The sequence below is a fragment of the Lepisma saccharinum genome, chromosome 9 (genome assembly GCF_977018435.1).
Source record: "Lepisma saccharinum chromosome 9, izLepSacc3.1, whole genome shotgun sequence".
NCBI lineage: Eukaryota > Metazoa > Arthropoda > Insecta > Zygentoma > Lepismatidae > Lepisma > Lepisma saccharinum.
The window spans coordinates 40,518,168-40,545,021 of record NC_139237.1 but is presented as its reverse complement, the minus strand read 5'-3'; the positions used below and the strand labels follow the sequence as shown (position 1 = coordinate 40,545,021).

Below are 26,854 nucleotides of genomic sequence, written 5' to 3'. Positions count from 1 at the left end.
TGATTAGTTTTGCCGTGCATAAAGTGGACTTAAAAAACTAACTCAATCTATCAATCAATCAATATTGACTCTACCAGGAATCGAACCCTCGACGCCTCTTGTTTTACAGAGCAATAACCTTAGCCGCTAAACTTTCGGGGTACAACACCTTCGGCGCCATCTTTAAATCATTTCTTCATGTCTTTGAATCATACGCAATGGTTGCGCGCGAATTTCCTCCAAACACACACACACACACACGTGTTAGGTTAGCATACATCAAGAAACAACGTGACAAATCCATTGACCCCCTCCCCCCACCGCTTCCGATGTCTTCAAGGTGATCAGACACGTTCTGCTGACTCAACAATAAAACCACTCGTGGCCCGCTACCACCGGATGTAACATAACACCAGCCGCATCAAATTTTTGTTGACGCGTAGGAATATAATGCTGCCATTACTACTAGGTCGTTAGGTGAGTTTTTTTACAGTTTTTCCTAACGTTAAACAACAGTACTTATCTCTTGCTATTTAAAGATACTCACTTTTATTTTCTTTTTCTGCAACACCAACAAAACATACTAGGAGAGGTTTTGCACGCATACAGGTAAACCTCATGCAGCGTCACACACGAACGAACTGATAACGCCACATTATTCTCACGGTGCTCTTTGAAGGAAACGGGAAGCACAAGTGTCAATATCAGCCCCTTTTTATAAATTGACGTGCACGTGTGTCGCGTGACGTCAGGCGATGTTACACATGTGCTTCTGTTTGTTAATTAACTTATCATTTGAGTGTGGCTATTTTCGAGCTGCGGCTCAATGACCTGTGGCCATCCTCAACATTGTGTTGTCTTAGAGATCTTGTTGTAAGTCTTACTTATTCTGTAGTTATTCTGGATTTGTTTGTGAAAAACCCTTGAGCAATATTACTCTTCTGGAATGTGTTTGGATTTTTCACATACATAGCCGACCGCAGGCACGTATCTACAAATGTATTTAGGTAGGGATCCTTGAACTCTAACGAAGTGTCTCACATATAATACTAATACCACTACTACTACTAATAAATATTATTTATAGTAGTCATGTTATTATTCATAATAGTATCAACATTACATAAAAGGAAAAAGATGGCGTCAAATTAGAGACATAATTGTATACCTCCATTTTCTAGCTTATTTTTAGTTAAGATCATAGCAATTTGTATAAAAACGGCTATTCTAATAAGAAAAATAATGTAAAACTAATAGAATATGTACAATTTATAAGATAAAAAAAACGTTATTAATTCAGGTGACGAGTCCCTGATTACTGTTGTTGTTGTTATTATTATTATTATTAGTATTATTATTATTAGTTGTTGTAGACGTAGTAGTAGTAGTAGTAGTAGTAGTAGTAGTAGTAGTAGTAGTAGTAGTAGTAGTAGTAGTAGTAGTAGTAGTAGTAGTAGTAGTATTCATGAATTTTCGTGGGCGTTGTCAATACTAAACTGATTAATTTCATTCGATCCTTATCTTCATGTAAGTTTAGAAGTACATTTCATATTCTACATCTACAACGGCATACATGTATTTTGCTTATAAAATTTTAGTGCTGAAACATCCATTTTAATGTTGTTAAGCATAAAATAGTTTATTTATTTTTGGTTCTTATGGACTATTTCGGCGATCCCCTGGACCTCACACTAAATACATCCTTGCTGACCACTTATAGACTGGTGGCAGAAAGACTTCCTTGTGACCGCCACGAACAGTGCTGACAAATAGCTGGAGAATATGGGAAAATAAGAGATAGGAGAAGGGACCTACCGTCCTACATATCAAACCTTTGTCACTGATACTGTGAGTGAGGCGTAACTAGAGATTTTGGCTCCCCTAACACAGAATTCAGCGCCCCTCCCCATCCACATGAAACAAATGTTATTTTCCTAACATACATCTATTTTTATTATTCAACGAAAGTTCGAAATGCACGCAGTGCATTATTTATTTCTCGTGTAATTTACAATGTGTTATTGGACAATCTATTGAGTTAAATTAATAAAACATACAGATAATCCTTAAGGCAGTAGAGCAGCATTTTTAAAAGATGATCACATGCTTTAAATAAAATGAACACCATTAGAAGTCTTGTTTTATACTGTATTTGGCAATAATCAAAATTAAGACTATTTTTTTGTCTACGAATGCAGCTTCATCAAAACGCCACTATTGACTATTTCCATAAACATGGACATCCGCAGAATTTTTTCCAGGGAGAGGCAAGCAAGGTAATGTTTTTCCAGGGGGGGCTTAGGAGACACATTTTAGTGATGGTCCCTCAAGAAACACTATTTCAGTCTGAAATTAGCATGTTTCTTCAACGAATTTATAATAATTAAACATATATTATTCTGACTGAAATGAAATTATGTGTGAAATATATAATTTTTAGGTGGACATTCATTTTCCAGGGGATGGGCGTGGCCCCCCTTGCCTCCCTTTCCGGACGTCCATATCCATGGAAGAACGTATTAATTCCTAGACCTATTTTAAATTAGATTGGATGGATGTAACTAAGAGAGTAACAGATGAAATTGAAAATTATTATCATAACAACACTAGGTATATACTAGCGGTGTTGTTAATATAATTTTGAATAGATCATAATGCAAAAATATTACTTCTCTTGTCAGTTTAAAAATTTCAATTAAGTTTTGAATGGGGGGAATAAATTACGTGACGAACAAAAAGGAATACTTGTTCAACACTCTAATGAGCTTGAATTTATATGAACTGTATGGCTTCAAGTTGCCCTACGAATTTGATACTTTTCATGATTTTTTTCCCTTTCACCGCATGAAACAAATTATTCTGCCTAAATTTCCCCACACGGAGGGAAATTTCCCTTCATGTGGCAACACTGACTCACCCTATGCTGACGCGGATGGTGCTGTTCTTGTAGACCCTGACAGAGCTCATCTCCTGGAAGACGGAGAGCACCCTCATAGACTGCAGCTGCCGGATGTAGAGATCGGGGATCCAGAACTCGTGCCTCTCTTCCCACGTGAGCTCCACGTGGTCGGCAGGCGTCCCCGTGCGCAGAGAGATCCTCTTGTCTTCCCAGTAGACCCGCAGGAAAACGTCCAGAGAGATCTCCTGCAGGAAACAACAAGTAGGAAACATGAGTTGCATCCAGAGCAGCACAACTGTTCGATCAGTGCTGAGCAAAAATTCACGATTTGCTAAGACTTAGATGGACCTTGTGGTTATGCCAAGACCAGCCAGTGCTGGTATGCATCTTAAATGTGTAAACAATAACTGTGGAATCACACAAATGGAATTTCAAGCAATTGTTTAAATTGAAGGAATAGTTAAACTAATAGACTAGATGGAAACTTAGGGCTTGGCGTTTGAAAAATTTTCCCAAAAGAAATTTACTATATACAGGGTGGTCTATATCGATGCGACATATTTAAAATGTAAATTTCTAGGAATGGAACAAGCACATTTATTAAGCACTATGTGTAATACATATCCAAGATATAGAAGTTCGCAATACTGTTCATCGTTTGGATATAACATCCCGTAGATGGGCACTACCTTGAAGATAGCATTCGTGGGCTCTCTAAGTATTACTCTCTTTACTGTGAGGCAGCAAATCGGCCTGAATGGCCTTTATCTCCCTGTAGATGTTTCCCTTCATTTCACCAATTGTTTGGGGTCTCGTAGCGTACACTTTTCCTTTAGGTAACCCTACAAGAAGTAGTCATGTGGGGTTAGATCCGGTGACCTGGATGGTCAATTGATACTGCCGATTCTGAAATAAGTCGACGAGGGAAATTACCTCGAAGGGTTCTTATTGGTACTAATCCTGTATGACGAGTAGCACCATCTTGTGTTGCATCCACATTTTGTAAGACCGAGCTCCCTCATTTAGGGAACGAAAAACATTACATTTCGTTGCAGAGCTGAGCAGTGACTGTTATGGTTGGAACTTTGCTCAACTTTATTTGCCACGCGTTCAATGTTCGCTGAACAAGAGACGTTCGGTCGCCCAGGTGAAGGTTTCTTGTCGGCATTGGAAGTTTTCACAGCACGCAGGATTACCTTCCAAGATGATGATTCACGCTTCTTGAAATGTTAGATTCGCCTTTGTGCTGTAATGATGGGGCATCCACTACTGAAGGACGCTTCCACAGCATAAGCAATTTCAACCAGAATCCACAGCAGCATAATTCAGTGGTACAATAAAATGAAGAGTGAATTAATATTATGTTCCAAGTTCTAGCTTACGAATACACTGCATTTGAGAAATGTTAGAATATTCCAATTGTCTGAAAATACAAAATAAAATATGTTCCATCAATACGGATCATCCTGTAGTTCTGGACAAACTAAAGAAACTCGGACCTTATCTTCTTCATAATATGGGCTAGGAATGTGGCCACCACATGCCCGTGTTGGTATTCTTACAGGGTGCGAAATCCTGGGGGTGATTCCCCCCACCAACAATCTTGGCCTCAAAAATCCTCCCCACCAAAAATTTTCAGGGGGAGAGTTTTTGTTACAACAAACAAAAGATAAGCAATTACTTTTAATTTCAAACATACTTTACTAAGAAATATCGAAAACACACACAAATTAGTGTAGTTGTGAGTGTTCAATGCTATTTTTCTCTCAAGAGATGATTAACAAATTTACATCAATGCGCTCAATAAAAGTAAAACAAGAATGCAAAACAATAATAACTATGAAATCTAATTGATTTGTATTAACATAAAGCAAAAACGAAATAAAAACTTAACATAATAAAACCACTTCAGCTAGTAGGGGAGAGAACCGAAATTGGACCAGTTGGTACTATTTTGCTCCTGCATCAAAAACAAGAAAAAAAAAACGAAATTGTAGGTATGAGAAGCACAAACTATTAGCTTTCACTACATACATGTATTTCAACAAAAAATACAGGAACCAAAATAATAGGGTACATAAACGAAAGTAGTGACATCGGTCCATTATAGGCAACAGGTTTCCTAACTTGGGCCACAGGTTGCTTAGGTTGGACCGCTCACAAAAGGCATTGATTCTTCAGCAAAACATTAGGCAAAATGTGCAAAACTACTACAATGTAATGTGGAGCGCCGAAACTAGACATTCACAATAGAAAAGATGATAAATAACAGACAAACAAATGGGGACGAAATAGGTCAATCAGCAAAACAACAATGTGCCGTAGGACAGAGGTGGTAAGAAGGAAGTAGGTACACTGAGGTCAATAATATTGCTTTTTAGTGGGTTTCACTATTGCACAGCGAGTGTGGACCCAGCTACGGCATTGTAGACACTGAATCATGTCCTCTTCCTGCATATTATCACACAGGAAGCAAAACAAACTGGACTCGTCACTGCTAGCATCTTTGGGCTGGACCAAGACGTTTCACTTTGTGTAGTCAGTCTTCTATCCTCTCTTCTGCGAAAGTTGGAGCTGACGTTTGCAAGGACTGCTAATGATGACAACTGTTTTCTGTGCTCGTCCTTGCCTTCTCTGTGGTAATGTTGGTCGTGGTTGGTGAACAGATAGTTGCGGATTTCTTCTCATAAATGCGTAGAACCACTTTCTCCCAGCCATCTTTGTCTCGTGATTAAACGTATTAGCAATTCCATACTTTAGTGACAGGTCATAGGCCACTTGCCGGACATCTTTAATGGTCAACCCTTAAAAACACTCTTCTAATTGGACAATATGATCGGCAAGAATTTTCTCCATTTCAGGATTGAAAGTAGCCTGTCTCCCCAAAGCCTTAACTCCATTTGCATAATTATTTTTCGTAATAGCATGTCTCCGTATTGTCGCCTTAGGGACACCATACCTTCTACTACACTCGCTTAAGCCAAAGTCCCCATTATTGTATGCTGCTATAGCCATTTGCAATTTCATGTCTGTCCACAGCCCATACTTTCCCCTTCGAGCCATTCTGAATTTGCAACAAACAAACACAACTACGAAACGGAAAAACTTTACACGTTCTTCGTTCGACATGATACGACGGACTATGTTGCATCAGACAAATGTGACAGGACATGGTTGCCTACAATGGACCAGTCCAATTCCGGAAACTCATTGTGGTCCAACCACGGCAACTCGCAGGTGGCACATGACACAAGTGTTTGTAGACGTACATTCACATGCAATAGACCATCCCGTACATCATATTCACGTTCAAACATAACACTTACAGCTAGTAAACTTGAAAACATTAGTACCTACCCGATACTACTGTACAATCGATCGCAATACCACGACAAATAATGACCCACCTGCACAACATTCGAGAACTCAGCTCCACTGGCTACATTAGCTCTGCAACCGGTCGGGAACTTTCCGCCCGACATTCCTGGCAGCAGCGATGCCAATTTTTTTATTTCGCTACCTCCATTTCCTCAGGAACTGTGTGGTCCAATCTAAGAACCGGTCCATTATCGGCAACTTTCCCCTATTTCATAAATTATTAACATCTTTAACCAGTTAGTAAAGGAATTAGTTTCCTACTTTATAATATCTGATATACTGTATATAAAAGTAACAAATTAATTTCTTTGTGTAATTAATAATAATAATATATTTTTAATTTATTAATTAATTTTTACCTTTAATAACATTATAAATATATATATCGTCTAATTTATATGTATGTTTGTGGGAGGGAGAGGCGTTTGCAGATTAAGATCTTTCTCCCCCCACCAGTCTTAATTGATTTCGCACCCTGTTCTTACAAGAGTTGGAATCATAGAAGGGACATGTGGTGACCACACATCACGTCTCGTCAAGATTATAAGGAAAATAAGGTCCGAGTTTCGTTAACTTTGTCCTGAAAATTACCATACCACTTCTTAAGACATATCTACACATAGTCAATGCATCAGTTGAAAATAATACATAAAATCTGTAGCTCAGACCAAATGATTAAGTGCATCATCGAGAAAGATACAGGAAAGTGCATCAGTTTATGCATTAAAGTACAGGTCGACGTAGAAAGAAATACTCACTTGCATACAATGATGCACTTTGGGGTTATCTTTACAAATTATATACAATAATGCCATCAAAATGTAACCTGAATCTTGTCAGAGAACAAACACACACTTTAAGCTTGATGCATTTAGTGTTCTGTGTCAAGGCGATATCTGCCTTATTTATAGACTCGCGTACTTTCGACGTGGCCTTTGGCCACGTCTTGTACGCTCGCATGCGTGACCTTCGGCCACGTTGTGGGCGCAATCACGTTATACATTGGGTTTCTCAATGATCTTAATGACTTTGAAAATGTCTGCATGTTGTATTGGATGATGGGGAACATGTGTACAAGTTCACTAATTTGTAAAGTTTAGAAAGCAACTTTATGTGTGTATGGGCTCTAATAAGGTACAAATATTCAAAATATTATTGTATATTTTCTTAATAATGAACTGAGTAAGTAATAACCGTTTCAAGATAAGTAGTTGGATGTTTTGCATAAACGAATTGAATAGCGACTAAATTGAAAATTCAATATTTACATATTTTGTTATTTTCACATTTTTGAACGTAATTGGATAATAACTGTTTTCCGTCATTCCCCTCAAATCCCTACCTTGCCTCTGTAATAAATGCTGATGCTCGTATTTTGAAATTCGAAAAGTCTAGTATAATTCCCTTACCGTAGCTTCCGGGGTAAAAATAAACTTTCTTTAAGTTCCCTAGCAACGTCCGTTTCCATGGACAACAGGCACGGCAAGCTGTAAGGAATTGCATGTCATTATACCCCCTAAACACTTAGTTAAAACAAGCACGATGTAGATATTTACGCATTGAGTATAACGTAATTGTATCTGGGCTGAAACTCCTTATTATGTAGATGTCACCCTTGTCACCTTTTCAAAGCCAGGAGTTCATTCATCTGTGTGATATTGATCTGTGAGAAATATAATGTATCTCGACAATTAAGAATTGAAGGAAACAATGTGTGCGAAAGAAATGCCCGTGGCAACGGTTGCTAAGGACGTGAGAAAAGGGCATTTTCACCCTTAAGGAAGGGCTAATTGAGCGATTTTTTCATTTTCTCGGCCTTTTGGGACGATTTCATGGGGGGTCGTAATCGGGCATTTTTCGCCTCCGGGGCTTCCTTCATGGAGAACATGTATGTCAGTGAGTCAGTGGGATTTGGGGCTATATATATATATATATACTCGCGTACTTTCGACGTGGCCTTTGGCCACGTCTCGTACGCTCGCATGAGTGACCTTCGGCCACGTTGTGGACGCAATCACGTTATACTGTAGATGGGCTTCTCAATGATCTTAATGACTTTGAAAATATCTGCATTTTGTATTGGATGAAGGGAAACAAGTGTATAAGATTGCTAATTTGAAAAGTTTAGAAAATAACTTTATGTGTGTACTCTAATATTGCATAAATATTCAACACATTATTGTCTATTTTTATAATAATAAACTGGGTAAATATTGTCAGTTTCAAAATAGTTAAGATATTTCATATAAACGAATTCAATAGCGGCACTAAATTGAAAATGCAATATTTACGTCTTTTGTCATTTCCACATTTTTGAACGTAATTGGATAATAACTGTTTTCCGTTATTCCCCCCAAATTCCTACCTTACGTCTGTAATAAATTCTGACGCTCGTATTTTGAAATACGAAATGTTTAGTGTAGTTCACTTACAGTACTTTTTGGGGTGAAAATAAACTTTCTTTAAGTTCCCTAGAAACGTCCGTTCACATGGTGAACCACAAGCACGGCAAACTCTCTAAATAAGTGTTTGTTATTATACCTCTAAACATTTAGTTAAAACAACCACGATGTAGATAATAATTTCGCATTGAGTTTACCAATATATACGTAATTGTATCTGGGCTGAAACTCCTTATTATGTAGATGTCACCCTTGTCTGAGCCACCTTTTCAAAGTAAGCAGTTGATTCATCTGTGTGTTGTAGATCTGTGAGAAATATAATGTATCTCGACAATTAAGAATTGAAGGAAACAATGTGTGCAAAGGAAATGCCCGTGGCAACGGTTGCTAAGGACGTGAAAAAAGGGCATTTTCACCCTTAAGGAAGGGCCGATTGAGCGATTTTTGAATTTTCTCGGCCTTTTGAGACGATTTCATGGGGGGTCGTAATCGGGCATTTTTCGCCTCCGGGGCTTCCTTCATGGAGAACATTTATGTCAGTGAGTCAGTGAGTCAGTGGTGGGATTGGGGCTATATATATATTGGACAAGACATATAATTTGTTATCAACACCAGGGGTCCCTGGTTCGAATCCTGGTCTGCACATGGGTGTTCTTTGTGAGTGTTCCTTCATCAATTTCATCATCACTCATCCTCATCTTTCGGTTTTGCGAAAAGTTGCTGAAATGCGAAGTAAAATAAACCAAATCAATCAAACAAACATTTTGTTTATAGTAATGAAAAGTAAGTCCATTAATGATTCAGAACCTGTGCTGCGTGGTTACATGTATTCATGATAACTTTATGTTTTTCGATAGTTCGTAGCTTCGAAATGAGGAATCAAGCAGAAAGTGCGCAGGGAGATCCTCTTGTCTTCCCAGTAGACTCGCAGGAAAACGTCCAGAGAGATCTCCTGCAGGAGGCAACAAGTAGGAAACATGAGTTGCATCCAGGGCAGCAGAACTGTTCGATCAGTGCTGAGCGAAAATTCACGATTTGCTAAGACTTAGATGGATGTTACGTATAGTTAATCAAAGTCCAGCAAGTGCTGATGTGCAACATCTTAAATAAGTAAACAATAACAGTGGAATCACACGAACGGAATTTCAAGCAATTGATTAAATTGAAGGAATAGTTAAACTAATAGACTAGATGGAAACTTGGGGTTTGGCGTTTGAGAAAAATTCCTAAAAGAAATTTACTGTATACAGGGTGGTCTATATTGATAGGACATAAAAATGCAGATTTCTAGGAATGGAACAAGCACATTTATTAAGCACTATGTGTAATACATAACCAAGATATGGGAGTTTGCAATACTGTTCATCGTTTGGATATAACAGATCTACAACGAGACATCTACAACTTGAAACCTTGTAAATTTTAGTCGTCCCGTTTCGATACCTCCCCTACAATCTTAAAAAACATCTTGAAATATCGAAAGCCCCTAACTTCAGTTTCATTCATTATAATCTCAAAAACAAAATTTCAGTTGTAGCGAAATAACTTGAAATCAATCGACAGCTGTCCTGAGAAACTAGAAAGGAAATGTTCGACTTCTGAATAAGATACTGAACCGAATTTCCAGAGAACAAATCAATTTTCTGGTTAATTTCCCATTCTCCGGATATTGCCCCTTGAGGCTATGTAAACATTTCATGCATAATGTAGCAGCTTCTTCGATATTTCAATTCTTTGTAACACATTCTTCCATGGGATTCGATTGGCTTACGTCAAGTTTATAAAGTTAACTAGGTCAAGTGACGTCACTATACTGACGATTGAATCTTCAGAGATCGTGAACGAGCGTAGAGTGAGAAAAACTGTATTTCTAATTGGTATACAACAATAGCTTTAGACACTTGTGAACATTTGTTATGGACATGGAGTATGTGATAAATTAGAACACATGTAATTATATTGAGTACAAAGTAAGTTTATGTGTACCTGTGTTGCCAGTACTCTTGGCTAAGTGATAGGGTAATGTGTTACAAAACCAGGGATCCTTAGGGTGGGGCAGAAGGAGCGCTCCCAAACGAGATGTATAAAAGTAACAAACAATTGTAAATTAACATTGGCGACAGATTCTCTAGTGTGGGTACGCTACGGGATGGCTGTCATTTTTTTTTTGTCTGGGTCACTTCCTCAAATAAAAATATATTTCGATATTCACGTTCTGATTACGTGGTCCAAACAAGGAAGTTCCCTATTTTATTCATCATTGTCTACACGCTATTGTTTCATTCTCATCACGAAAGTGAATACTGACAGGGTGGGCTAGAAGGGGGACATCTGACTTTGGGTGGGCCCTTGCCCATTCTCACCCACCCATGGCACTGTTTCTGCCTGGATATAATGCTCAAAAGATACTAGAGTGCGCGTCAAATCTCCTGAATATGGCCTTGAACGTCTGAACAGCACCAGCGAATCACAGACGTGCGACGTTGCCTAGTTCCCTGGCAAGGCGTTTCGCTTAAGCACGCTGTCTCTTCTCCGTGTGAGATTTCGACATGGCACCGCTGCAGTGCGCTGCTATTGGCTATTCCATATGCAGGAGATTGACGCGCACTCTAATGGTTATTATGCCAAGAACAAAACAACCACTAGCAAAAAGGAAACTACATAGAGAGATGAAACTTACCGCTTTGCTTTCGTCGACGGCAGACACTCGATTTATGAACAGCGATATGGAGACAGTTACGTTATCACCTGCAAAATAGGGACAAAATATATTAAAATTATCATTTGTTGCATATATAAAACATTAGAAATGTATATTTCATACCTAGCCAATGTAGTAAAATTTCATGGCAAATCTTTGAATTAGAATAAACTTAAATTATAGTAGGGTATAATTTAACATATTATTTTATTGGAGTTATTCTATACGTCCCAAGATTAATAGAAACAGCAGGGATTGTATGAACTCATTAGAATAAGCACAAAGAAATATTCTGAGTTTGAATCGATAATTCTTTCTGGTAGAGTTCCATAATTATAAGAAACTGGTATGGTCTGAATTCAGGTATGTTTTTTCCATTCCACTCCATTCAGGTATTTTCTTCGTAATATATTATACTTTTTTCATTACATTTCTTTTCTTCTATTCTCTTATATTCCTTTTTCTCCATATCTTTATTTTTCCTATCCATTGTATTCTTTCCCTTTCTTCTATTCCCATTCAATTCCTTTCTTTTATATTCATTCTATCTCCATTTCTTTCCTTTTCTATCCTTCTTATTATATTTCATTCTTATTTTTTCCTTTCAATTTTATTCGATTCCTTCAATTTCATTTAATTTCCTTTATTATATTTTCCTTTTCTCCGATATATTTTATTTTTAATCCATTATCTTCCTCTTCTTTCATTCTTTTCCATTTAATTTCTTTCCTCACCTTATTGTCCCTTTCCCTTTCTCTGTCTAATTCATATTCATCCAATTCCATGACTTTCATTCATTTCTGTTCTGAATCGCATATTCCATTCCATGTTACTTACTCTATTCGATATTTTTTTATTCCATTCTACAATATGCTATGCTGTGATGTATCGATTCTATATATTTTACCTACTCCCTTGATTCTTTTGATTTCGGGATAAAACACAGTTTTCACCTTTTATTCCTTATGTACAGTATATTTCATTCATAAACGTGATGATAATCTAATAAGGTAAACATTTTAATGAATCCAGAAATATGCATTAATTTCTTCTCTATTTAAAATTTATACTTCTCTTCTAGTCCATGTCATGCATTCCATTCTTACGATATTATTCTGTTAGTTGTCATGAATGCAAACTATTGCGGCCCTACGAAAGAAAGGCTGTACAAATAGACAGTTTTAATCTATTTAATCAATGTTAAGCTTTACCCTTGATGTTTCACTGTTCGCTGGTGTTCAACTGAAAGGTGTTTTAGAGATATGGCGGCACGAATGTGGGGACAAGGGTACCAATATGTAGAGTACATAATTCAAGAAAACTAAACCAGGGTAATAGCGTCTCAATATCTGCCACTGTATCAAAGTCTGTCTCAGATAAAGAACTCGGTCTTGAAAACGCAAGGTGAGTAAATTGTAATTTTAGCGTAGCCACAGCAACAATAAGGTCAAATTGAACACCAACGTAATACATAACCTGCCATTTTCTGTGTACGAATTTTTAAAAAGAGGCAAAGATAAGGTGTTGTCTCTTTCATCTTTTATCACCTTATCTCAAACGGTTTTGAGGGCATAGGTAAACGTTTTGTACACTCACTGTTAGATAAGATCTACCTTCAACAGTATAAAAATATGATTATTGTTTGTTACTTTGCGAACTATCTTGAATTGAAGGGTTCTTATCAGGATCCGTTGTTCGTGATTATGATTGTCTCAGGGGGTGGGTGCGTGTGCCCCCATATGCTAATGCTCGCTGGAAATGTGTCAACGACAATGTGCGTGATTATCGTTGCACTAAATACAGGACATGCCAATGTTGAAATGCATGAAGCTGGTTAAATCTCTGTTAAGAAGCGACAAGACATTTGTATTTCAAGAAGCTCATAAACAATGCCCATTAACAGTAATAAAAATAATAATTCTAGGTTGTAAACAGGAGATTTTCATCTTGGGGTGTGCAATAAGGATCGAAACAACACGCCATAATTTAGTATTTATAGTGTAAAAATACTACATGGCAAAATATCTCTGAAATGAGCCTTCAAGGAACACCGAATGATATTTGTTCATTTGCAATAGAAGATGTAGCAAATTGCCAGTGTTAGGAACATACTGAAACATACACGAACTTTCGTACATACGTATAGTATTTGGTGCTCTTGAAGAATTTTGAAGGAACATAAAGTGCCTTACTCCCAGCGTCGGTCGTTATGAGTTCGAGTTTGATCACCGCTAACAGTTGTACTTTTTTAGGACTCCGAGTATATGCAGACAGTATCTTTGAAAAATATGCAAAATGCAGCATTGTAATTAATCTTACACCAGCACCGTAGATTTAAGGTTAAATTATAGTTATTTTAATCTCTTAATCATCTCATATTTGGAACTATGGATGTTTTAAATAATACATCCTCGAATCTGCTTTGCTTGCAGGTTAAGGCAGCTGTAGGACCTAAACCCACAGCCAGTACAATCTCCTGCAATGTTCTGTGCTTTCCTGGGTTTCGTCCTTGTCTGATTTTATTGTTTGTGTTGAGATTTTGGACCTCGTTTATACTTGTTGCTTTGAGATACATGTGTTGATTTTAGAGATGATAATAGTTTATCTGCGTCAAAAATCTTTTAACATAGACCCGACTGAGTTTTGGTTTCTGATATGGTGCTTCATGCCGCGTTAAGAGACAGATGCAAATTGCCTAGGCGCTAGCGCATCTAAAATGTTAATTATAGTAAATTCAGCGAGCCAATCAATTGGCAAGAATATCTATATCCAACGTGAGATGCGCTCAGCTCTAACGAATATTTCATTAAAAAGAGTAAAAGTGCATTGTGTAGAAAATGCAGGTAATGTAGATTAGAAGCGTGTAGGGGCGGGACAATTGGCCTCTCACTTTCTCTAGCTTATTTAATTTTCACTTTATTATATTTAATTTTACCTTTGTTACCACATATTTGGACTGAGCGTAGAAGTGTTACGTTCCTTAAGCAGAGCCAAAAATAATTTGTTGTTTGATAATAAGGGAATGATGTCATCAACTATTTGCCTACCAAAACTACGTTTCTTAAGTAGTTTTCTTTAACAGTACTCTTTTTTCCTAATGCCTTTTATGCATCATCGAATTAGGAATATGAATGCTTTCGCAATCATTCATTCTCATCGTCGCGTTTAGCCTCAAAATGACGGAAAAGCGATGTAAAATAATCTAATTTAATCAATCATAAACTTGTAATGTAGACATAAAAATGGTCAAAAGATAGAGAAAGCCCAACAACCTTAACTTCACCATTGGAAATATGACGGAGTAAATAAATAATTTATATATCAATTAATACATTTTATTTAGATTGATTTATTTGGTTTCTTTTACATCGATTTTCTGTCGATTTTGGCGAATCGCGACGATGGGGATGAGTTGTGATATGATGAAATTGATTTAGGGACACTCACTATCCGTGGCGTCGCAGCGCCCTTTGCTAACCACTCCACCACGGAGGCCGGCGTCCAAAGAATAAATAAATCCACATTGTTTGTTAGTGTAATTCATCCAAACCAACGTGGCCAATTCAGGGGTAATCGATTTTCTAAGTTTCGATTTGTGCCTGCGATTTGAAAACAAGATTGTCGAGCACGAACTAAGCACATACTTCCTTCCATAAATAACTCCCCGTAACCTTGATATTATCATTTATAACATAGTCCTTTCTTTGATAAGATGCACCACGTGATTGCAACAGCCAATGAGAAAGAGTCTACAACTGGCAAATTAGTGGCACTTTGACTGTTATTCTTTTAGAGAACAGGGCATAAACTGATAGCGGGAGTTGATATCTCAGATAATCACATCGTCAAAAAAGAAAAAAAAATGTCACAAACGAAATTCAAAAGTCAAAGGTTAAGTTCGAAGCTGGCACAGTGTTTTGTTGCGTTTATAAGTTCTGTCGAACACGCAAGTTAACGTGATTGTGTTTTGTTTTCTTCTTCTGTTTTACGAAATCGTGTTTCACATACATTTCTTTCTAGAAATTCGGACTAAGACGAGAAAATCGCTGACTGCGTGTTCCACGGGGCTAGCGAATTGTTCGGCCCACTTTTCGACCTTGTATCACGTCCTAAGAAAGATCAATCCAAGTCGCATTGGAACCTGTTGGGACATGTTTTTGTTTATGCTTCATTTATTTTCTTAGCAATTTACAAGGTTTTTTTTATCTGTGTGGATACGGGAGGGAGAGGTTGAGATTATACGAGGCGTATTCGTAAAGTAAGTACCGTTTGCAAATGTTGCCGTTGTAGCGATGCAGTCCCGACCGTGTGAGTTCTCGCTGACGTCATTCATCCGTTAGTTAGCCACGAGCACGAGTGGGAGCAGGTCAAGCTTTTTCTTCGTAGTTTTCTGAAGGTTTGAAATGTTCAAGAAAATCAATCGGCCCTTGGACTGTGAAGTCCGGTCTGTGATTTGTTTTCTCAATGCAAGAATGGTTATATTCTTGCCTAGAGCACAGACCACCAACAAAGATGCCCGCTGTGACACATTAATCCGGCTGCGTCGTGCAATTCAAAACAAAAGACGCGGAATGCTTAGCGAAGGCATTTTGTTGCTTCACGACAATGCTCGTCCGCATACGGCCCAACAAACTCAAAATTTCATCCGCCAACAGCCCTGAGTTGGCACCAAGTGACTACCATATCTTTCTTCATCTGAAGAAGAAGTTTCTAGCTGGTCAGCGTTTCGACGAGGATGACGACGTCGAAGCAGCAGTGCATGGATGGTTTTCGTCATCGTCATGGCACAAAAACTAGTGCCACGCTAAGACAAATGCTTGAACAATGGTGGAAACTACGTAGAAAAGTAGTTTAAGGTCTGTAGAATGCAATGCAAATAAAAAAAGATACGAAATTATTTTACTTTATTTTTTACACCCTTTCGGTACTTACTTTCCGAATACGCCTCGTACTTTTTATATATATATCTTACAAGAGTCAAATTGCAACCTTAAACGTCCAATAAAAATTATAGGGCAGACTGTGTACAGCTGAAATTTACATGAGGTGTCAAGTATTATTTACAAAACGACCTCATGGCTGCAACACCAATCACGTGAGCTTCAAAACGCCTTTTTTGTTATTTTAAATATGGCGCCTGCTCTACACATTTGCACCAGTGAAGAGGAGTGGTTTCTTGATCTGTCAGCCTAAAACGTACAGGAATTTGTCAGTAAATGAAAATTCAATATATCTGTGCATGCTTAGTACACCAGCACGTTTACTAATGGAGAAAGTTAAACAATTACCTCAGTTCGCAGACATATGGATGGAAAGGCCTTTGCAGTGGCTCATAAGTGACTGAACGTAGACCCCAGAGACTTATTCTTTTTAAGGCACTAACTGAAAGTTGAAAATAAATGTAGATCAGCAATAGGTCTGTGCTAAAATTCAGCAAACTTGTGCAACCCTACATACAGAAATCTACTAGATAAGGAACAAAAACAAATTAAAGTTTTCATTGACTCTCCCTTGTAGGTATATACGCCGATATAAGAAGGTGATATGACTATGACTACCCTACACAGAGCTTTAGTTACGGGGTGGTTGTCTCCTAATGCTTCCTTGCAGCTTGTTCAGCACTTCCCTGTACCCCTGTGGCTTGGTGTTTCTGAAATTCCGTCTTTTTGGTTTAGCGACGTCATACGACCCTTTCTACATGTTTATGTGAAAGAAGCTTCTGGTACACCACATTTAGTGGTGAGACGTAATACTCTTGTTAGTGTGGATCATGTCAAGACGAAACGAGATAGTCTCTGGTCCCTTCTCGTGTGTGAGATCTGCCTCGTCTTGTCTCTATATCCAATCACATGTGTCGTTCTCGTCATGGTTTCGTCTCGAAACACGTTCTATATACAGCACATGTCACTATACAGCCTCTACTAACGTCTTTATGTTTGATGCCTGCTTTCGCAGCTCCGAATCTTTGGAAAATGGCATTTTATTCTGACAACCAGACAGAGCAGGGTTCATAATTGCTGCTAATAAATTGACGTTATTTAGCGTCGCTTTTGTACCATTTTTCCTACTCGCGACGCTGAGGATGTGAAATTCATAAAAGGACACTCGCGAAGAGCACCCATGTTTAGCCTGGCACTCGTACTGGAAACTTCGGTGACCACTTTACGCTCTCGACCACCGACATGGAGATTGAAACTATAAAGAAAATTATGACTTATACGCTAGATATGCCTTAAAGAGAAAAAGAAATATAATTTTTATTTTAGTACTTTTTTAAAATATCATACCAAACTATCGAATCAGACCGCGTGTCTCAAATACATGTCTTATATTTTAGAAGTCTGTCTCGATCATGATCTCATACAGACGAGTGTCGAAGAACTCTCTCTCCTCATCGTCCCAATTTTAATTGTAGTCTCTCTATTTTGTATCTAATTTTGAGACAAGATTGCCACATGTCTCGGTACCATCAGCGTGTTACAGTTTTTTTTTAAAAAAGGGTACAATACATGGTATTTTAGAAATACTACATTTACATTTTCTGTTTGACTGAAGGTATTTTAATAAATTTCACACAGAACCCAAAATGTGTTGACACAAATATGTTAAAACAATCAAATGCTGAACAAGGCAAAATGTATTGTAGAAAAAATTTTATACACTAAAACGTAACGTTTCCACCCTCTAACAGGGTCTTCTTCAGACAAAAATTCACAATAATATCAAATATGTTGACTCTAGTAGGACATTATTACAGTGCTTAAACTGCTGATGATACACACTTGATGCATCAAAATACGCAGAGAAATGATTCAAATCAAACTTTTACCAGCTTCTGTTCGACATGATACACTAAAAATGCAATTTATAAAATCAGACACGATCATTTACCACGTCTGGCCACAAGGTCATTCGGATGGTGATATTCTACAGAATAGATTCTTATTATCAAAATTTCGAACCTTAACCAATCCTATGGATTTTCTACACGGATAAATTTATTGTGGCCGCAATACAAGTCCTGAACGATCATTCCACTCCAGAGTATCATTCCCAATTTCCTTCAGGCCCATCTTGACTTCATCCTTATACTTTCTCCTTGACTTTCCAGTAGGTCCCTTACCACCAGGTTTGCCAACAAGAATTCACTAAACTTGCTTTCTTCTCTATTCTTTCTCTCATTTATGCTTTTCTTATATATGTTAAACCCGGATTTGAGTCATGGATGATTTATACTGTCGTGGGAGCTTGGTTTTCAATTAGTGCACAATAGATACTGTTATGGAAACCGGTTTCGGCCTTTTCTAACCCCATTTATGCTTTTCTTATATGTGTTACACCCGAATATGAGTCACGGCTGATTCATGCAGGCGTGCGAACATGAAGTTAATGTGTTAGAACAATATTCACTATCGAGGACACGTTTTTGGCTATTTATGCGAACTTTACAGTCAGCGATGACTTCATTACCCGCTATTTTTGGTGCCATCAGTTATTTGCTTTTAATACGGGGTTTCGAACCACGGGCCCTTTGATTATTGCTATATAAGTTACAGGATCGTTGTTAATGCGTATTTTTTTTTACATACGATTGATCAGATTTTGACTATGTCCAATATTTCACAATTGTTCTCGTATCTTTACCCAGAAAACGCAATTTGTAAAATTCAAGCAAGAGTTTCTATTGCAATTTGGACACACAAAGTGTGTTTCTTCAACTTTAACTAAAGTTTAGGCTTCTTTTAACTCAAAAAACACTATTTATACTATTCAATCAACACTTTTTAATAGATTTTTAACTCACAAAGAGATTTTCTCAACTTTTAACTGCTTATTTTACAACTTTATGTTTATTTTTTGCCAAAATAACACTATTTATACTATTCAGGCAAGAGTTTTCAATATATTTTGGACTCACAGACATTTTTTTCAACTTTTAACTTATTATTTTAAAAGTTTATTTCAATTTTTTACTCAAATAACACAATTTAATCTATTTTGGCCGGAGGTTTGAACATATTTTTCACTCACAAAGAGATTTTTTCAACTTTTAACTTATTATTTACACGTTTTGGCTTATTTTTACTCTAATAACACAATTTCATCTATTTAGGCAACGTTTTCTTATTGCATTTTGAACTCAGAAAGAGTTTTTTCAACTTATTTTATTATTTTTTTCTATTTGTAGCGTTTTGTATCTAATTTTAACTTATAGTTTTGTTTTTTATTTAAATAATTTCTCTAATCACTAGGGAAGAAGTACATTTACCTAAATGTAAAGCCACAGATATATAATTATTTCTATTATTTTTATTATTATTGTTGTTGTTGAATGTTGTTGTTGTTAGGTTTTACTGGTTTCCACTAAGCTATTTGGTTTTGTATTCCTATATTTATTTAGGTCAAGTTAAGCCCACTACGTACGAAAGTTTGTTCATTTTAGTGTTTCCTGTGTATTTTCTTACTGTTAGGGCAGGTAAAGTTTCCTAAATATATGAGTAGGGTTCCATACATTCTTGTTCTTGCATGTTTTGAGATGATGCAATCAGCACCACGCTCTAAGTGTTTTTAACCCCATGTACCCATTTAATTGAGGCTTAGTGATTCCTAGAGCCTATTTATGCAGGAGAGAAGGCTTGAAAATTTCGATCTCAGATAACCCACAACCTTATGTCAGAGTATTTTAAACTACATTTCAGACTTATTATGTGCCACTAGAATATCACTGCTTGCTTATTTTTTAAGTATTGTGTTTTTTAGCTATCCCTTACTAGATAAACTATACGGAATGTTTAACATTTTTACTCTTTGCTGTTATACGAGGCTAAACTTTTACTGTAACTAAAAGTATTATGTGTCTATGACGATTTAAATCCCTTTACCAAGGGGTCTATATGGATGTTTATTAATATTGTTTCTTTTTCCCTTTCTGTATAACCATTTAACAATATAATGACAAATCACAGGACAAGACGAATCTCACAGTCGATCATATGAGGCTTAGGTTTAGTTGCCAAACTTTTCTTACTATGCTATGCTATTTAGCCTTATAGTCCTTTTCAAAGTACTTTTCAAGTATTACTGGCTATCTTGAGCGTTCGACTTAATATCAGGGGTTATTTGTATCTGTTTCACCATACGAGGCTTATTTTTACTACGATCACTATATGTCACTGAGGACTAAATTCCATTGATTGAAGCTTAATGCTTAGGCTGTAAAGGGGCCACTTAGGTATGTCTATTGATTAATCACAGACCAATACGAACCTTACTGAGGATTGTAGGAGGCATAGGAACACACGCCAGAGCCTTATTAGCCTGCAAGAAGCACTTAAAGGGAGTACTACGAGGAAACGAAGTTGATTTTTGAATGCTTTACTATAAGGTTACCCTTTACACATCCAATATTTGCTATTTCAAGTAACTACATATACCAGAAGCACTTACAGGCCAACATTAACTAGACTTCGATTTATACTATGCCAGGTTCTATACGACGCACGCTTTTAGAAGCGATATCGGGCGGTGCCACGCAGAGGGTGTGCGTGGCGATCAGCGAATGGCAGGAGTGCAACGTTGTACAGTTAGGAGACTGCGGCGCGGAAGTTAAAAGCCGTGTTCTGTATTTTTCTTGCGCGCAAGACGTTTTCTTAAAACTCTCCACTTTAAGGTTCGTCATAAGATGGGGCAAGACATTTTGAACCTGACTGTCCAAGTCCCATGAATTTCCGTCGCCTACAGCCGGAGTTATCGTTCCTTGAAGAAACAAGGGAAACATCACCTTCCATTTCCTTCCGCCTGTTTTTTTCGTTGCCACCGTGTTGACGCAGCTGAGTTGTTTTGTCTAGGGAAAACTGTGGGTGTTAAATTCATCTCGATATAAACAATGACCTTTCATTGTTCTGGGCGTTCTCGAACATTGAAAGTCTGGGTCAATTTGAGTTCAGCGTTTTCGTAGCAAGGCTGGTATAAAATTATTCGCTTATCGTTCATTCGTGCGCCACGAAGAACAGTTTGTGAAAAGATTAAATACAGCCCTTTCGTGCAATAGTGTGTGTTCCGTGTGTTCTTTTTATTTTAAATGTCAATCTCAAAACCTAGCACCAGTAGTACAGGCACCAAGGGTGCAAAATCTAATCATTAACCTCCAGGAGAGTGACTCTGAAATGAGTGAAATGAGTGACACGGAGATCGAGGAAGACGACGAGAGCGGTGATGATGACCTGGCAGTTCCTCTACAATAAATACCTTCAAGCTTCTTTCAGGTATGGGTTTCTCGTATATGCTACAGTGATATGATATTTTAATCCTGTGTAGAAATATTCACTATATTATTTCACTGTACTCATATATACCGTGCATGCATTATCAAAATAATGGACACATCGCGAATCTTCTGTCCTTCCCTTGCGCTAGCAGTTAGTTTGGCAACAGCGCAGTAGCACTGGCTGGGTATTGGCTGAACTCATGTTCCTTTTAAAAGCGTACGCCGTATAATATAGCAAGAACGCTGATTGTCTACATTTTTGAGAATCCGACTATATCAGGATTATATTTTAAACTTATACAAAATCAGACTTTTCTATGTAATAGACCAAACAAGAAGACTGCAAAATTCACTAATATGAATACTATAGTATAGGTGATTGCATGAAAAGAAGAAATTATAACAAACACAAGACTTCGCTTTTTGCTTTTGTGACTAATCGCGTCGCTGAGGATGAGCGAAATGACAAAAATCTTATGGACTGGATATAACTTACTGCTACGGAGGGCTATGTAGAAATGCTAGAGTACTGGTAGCTTTCAAAATTGAGGTTACACTGTATTGTTTGTTAAATATTTTGTGTTTGACAAGCTTAACAAGTTACACTTGTATCCATTTCAGGACAAATACTGCTAAAACTCTGATTTACGGTGAACGCACCAACTACTAGCTAATTTTTAATAACATTTTCTTTGACAAAACACAAGTACCAAAGAAATAGGTATATTTTATTTATAACTTGACAAAAGGTACTAGGAATTAATTGACAAAGTTAGGTTAGGTCAAAAACAGTATTTTTTAAAAAAAAATCTTGTTACTGCCTTCAAATTTTATGTTTTTATAATTAATTAATTAAATTAGTAATATAACAACTGGTTTACACTATCTGGCATCCTTTGGATAACGAATAAAAGGATTCAATTGTTTAATATTTGTAATACTGTATGCTTATTTTGAAGAACCAAGGTAATTACGTTTACAGTTTAACTTACTTTTTAAGACTTGTTACTAATTTATGTGCCTAAGTTAGGTTATTTAGAATGTATGAAGGTGTATAAAGTTGATATTTCTGCTATCAGAGCAATTAACAAGCATATTTTACAAACAAAAGGTAATGTTTACACTTAAATTACTTCAATCAGAGACTAATATTTTACAGTAATTGCATCATTCGGCCGTAGTCAATACTTTATTGCATCAGAAAGTTTGTTATTAATCTAATAAGTATGCTATTTTGCGCTATTCTAAGGCAAATTGCTTATTTAGTGTATTTAATTTATATTTCTTGTAATTGACTTATATTTCTTATAATTAACAAACTAAACTAATTACTTTGACATGTAAAAAGCTTATAATATATATTTATTTTTCTATCAGTTTATTAATTTATGTATGTATGAGCACACTTTGGTTTATACACACATATTCTCTCTCTCTCACACGCACACACATACACACTTATACGAACATACAATTGACTTTTTTCAATATTTTACTATGAAGATTGCACTTTAGCTGTCTCAAGTCATAATTGATATGTTTGATATTTTTATCAATAGATGTCAGGGGCTTTCAGTTTTGTTTTATGTTTACTCTCGAACAAAGAAAGAGAGAGACGCTCAGTCAGTTCGCGAGACAATATGGCCGAGTGTGCGTGGTGATTTTATTCCGTCCATCGCGTTGCAGCAAGTTTGTACATGCATGTAATCTTTTCTTTTAGTCAATATATCTTCGCTATTATCAGTGAGTGTCATTTGCAATCATCCGAGTCGAATCACCTTATGGAATACAATATGGTCCTCCACTCCAGAGGCATGGGTTTGTGATAAAGCGACACGCAGTAAGTACTATCATTTTCTTTGGCGTGCATCGTACAAATTAGGCAGACCCATCTCGGCCCAACAGGCAAGCACATTTTGGTTCATCAGTGGCCACACACAAAATTCAAACCATTCATTTTGGTCCTTACCTGCACGGATGTTTCAGCTACGTGACATTCTGTTGAAGTTTACAGTCAAGTGCTAGTGCAGTGCGTAAACAACAGTTTCTTACAGCAGCCATATTGCCAACGATGCAGCTCCATTGTCGTTCGCAGCAAAGGAATGTAAACAACTGGAAGATACTTTTCATGCATCATTTTCTTCACGACAACGGCGCAGGAGGTCGGTAAGTATATTCTACTTGCCTGGCTCATTTCCTTACATCTATTTCCTTTAACCTTTCGTGTTCTTCATAAAAATGAGTGAGAGCGAAGTGCAGCAGCGTCTCGTTAGGCAACGAGGGACATTGAAAGGAAAAATCTCTCGAATGGAAACTTTCGTCAATCAATTCAGTGAAAGTGAAGGAAACATTGAAGAAGTGCGTACTCGTTTCAATGCATTGTCTCGCATTTGGGTGAACATTGAGCAAGTGCAAGATCGGTTAGAAGCTGAAACTGGTTCATCGGAGGATGACGTCAGAGACGAATTGGAAACGGCGTACTACACGGTGAGTGCCCGGATGCAAGCTTTATTATCGTAGAATAATAAAGTTCAAGCAGAGCATGATGCTGCCAACATGTCGCATGCCACAACAACCCGACTCAAGCTTCCTACAATAGAATTGCCAACGTTTGAAGGTGATTATCGGCACTGGTTGTCCTGTGAAGACACTTTCACGTCTTTAATACATAATAACAAAGACATCGCTTCCACTTCCATTCAGAAGTTTCAGTATCTACGTTCATCGCTCAAGGGCGAAGCGTACAAGCTCATTCAGAACTTACCCATCACGGAGGCAAACTACGCAGTTGCCTGGAAGTTGTTAGTGAGTAGATATTAAAACAAGAAGCTAATCGCATCATCGTACGTTCGTGAAATATTGCACATTAAGGCAGTCTGCAAGGAAAGTGCTCAGGAACTGCGTTCATTTGTGGGATGTGCGACAAGCCACTTAAATGCAGTAAATGCGCTTTACACAGATGTACCTTTGGCGGACATGTTACTCACTCAGCATTTTGTGTCTAAACTAGATTCAGAAACTAGGAAGGCGTGGGAACTGCAAAATCGTGAAACAGATTTTGTCAGCATGGATGATTTCTTTTCGTTTTTTGGAAAAACGTTGTCAAGCATTGGAAAGTATTCAGCCCGCACCAAGTCATGTAAATAGACAATCATTCAAAACTCAGCATTGCAATGTAAGATCAAATAAGGGTTTTTCGAAATATTTCGTTAGTACCACTAGTGCGAACTCTTGTTTCTTTTGCAAAGAGCCACATGCTTTCTTTAGGTGTGCCTCATTCATCGCCGCGACTAACAAAGAGAAGTATGATTGTGTTAGAAGCAGTAAACTCTGCACGAACTGCTTATCTCCAAATCACGTAATGCGTTTATGTAAGGCAGGCTTCTGTAAAAAATGTTCACGCAAGCTTAACACAATGTTGCATAATGATGGTCCATCAAGAACGTCATTTTCCAGCACAGAATCTACTGAAGCAGGCAAGAATGATAATTCTCAAGTATCGCAAAACGAGAATCAAGATCAAACTCCACAAGTTTCTTATTGTGAACTCAAACGGCAACATACACATCACGCGTATTACTTTCCACGGCAGTGGTAAAGGTAAAGAATCATGCAGGTCAATGTATATACTGTAGAGCCTTACTAGACAGTGGATCCCAGAGCCACTTTACATCTGGAGAGTTGGTTCAGCACCTCAAGCTGAAGAAATATCCTCAGCATTTACCGATTCAAGGCATAAACAATGCCGAGTCACAAGCAAATTTCAAGGTGGATATTCAGTTGCAATCCAGAATAAGCACATGGCGTTCCAACATTGAATGCTAAATATTGCCGCGGCTCACAAGCAACTTACATTAACATCGAGTCGACCGAGCATCAATCAAAATACCAAGACATGTAACATTGGCAGATCCGACATTTGATGTGCCAGCAGAGATAGATGTTTTAATAGGCACCCAGATCTTCTTCGAAATTCTCAAGCCTGATCACATAACACGTTCAGTTGATTTGCCAATTCTACAGAACACTGAATTTGGATGGATAGTCGCAGGACGCATTCCACAACAATGCAACAATTCATCGATATCCTGCTTCCTCCGAACGAAAGAAAATCTTCACCTACAGCTACAGAGATTTGGGGACCTTGAGGAGATATATACCAGGCATTGAACAAAGGAAGAAATCAGCTGTGAGCGTCACTATTGTGAAAACACTGTGAGGGACAAAACAGGCAAATTCATCGTTCGACTTCCACTCAAAGAAAACCGAGATGTATTGGGCGATTCACTTCAACATGCCACCAAGAGATTTCTCCAATTACAGGAAAGACTTGAGCATCAACCAGAACTAAGAATTCCTTACACAGAATCCATGAAGGAATATGAACAGATAGGTCACATGGTACCTGCAGGACAATTACCGATGTATCATGACCACAGGGTAGCCTACTATTTGCCACATCACGCTGTAATTAAACCACAGAGTTCCACGACCAAGGTTCGTGTTGTTTTCGATGCATCGGCCAAAACCACAAGTAGCAAGAGCCGACATATTGATGGTCGGGCCCACCATACAACAAGATTTATTCTCAATCTTGACAAGATTTCGCACACATCCTATAGCATTCACAGGAGATGTAGAGAAAATGTATAGAATGATTGAGGTGCAAAAATATGACAATCCATTACAGCGAGTATTGTGGAGAATCTCCAGCAAGAATCCAATGAAGTTTTTGAGCTACGAACGGTTACATATGGCACAGTTTCGGCATCATTCTTAGCCACTAGATGCTTACAGCAACTGGCAGACAGCGAAATCAGCGAGCATCCTCACATCAGTAGTATCATCAAGGAAGACATGTTAGTTGATGACGTAGTAAGCGGAGCACAAGACGTATCTGATGCATTAAAGATTCAAGCAGAATTAATTGACATTATGCAGCGTGGAGGATTTACGTTATGCAAATGGTGTTCGAACAGCACGACAGTCCTAGTAGCAGTTCCAACAGCCATGCGTGAAATGAAGCTTCCAGTCGAATTTCACGATTCAGAAGTGAAGACTTTAGGCTTATCTTGGGATCCTATTGCGGATAGATTGCTGATCAACACCAAGACTTCTGAAGTAGCAAATAACGTCGAAATATCAAGCACTAAACGACAGGTAGCATCAGTCGTTACGTCAATATTCGACTCTTTAGGTCTCATCACTCCAATCGTTATTAAATACAA

General features: G+C 37.6%; 1 protein-coding gene across 1 annotated transcript in view; it reads right to left on the bottom strand.

Moving 5' to 3' along the window:
- The window catches only part of LOC145992021 (glycine receptor subunit alpha-2-like), a 163,120-nt gene that overhangs the window by 59,114 nt on the left and 77,152 nt on the right, over positions 1 to 26,854 (bottom strand). The window contains exons 3-4 of the mRNA XM_083128035.1: positions 11,339 to 11,406; positions 2,897 to 3,123 (exon numbers count right to left, since the gene is read on the bottom strand). Of these exons, the coding sequence (XP_082984161.1) occupies positions 2,897 to 3,123; positions 11,339 to 11,406 (295 nt within the window). The remainder of the gene's footprint in view (positions 1 to 2,896; positions 3,124 to 11,338; positions 11,407 to 26,854) is intronic.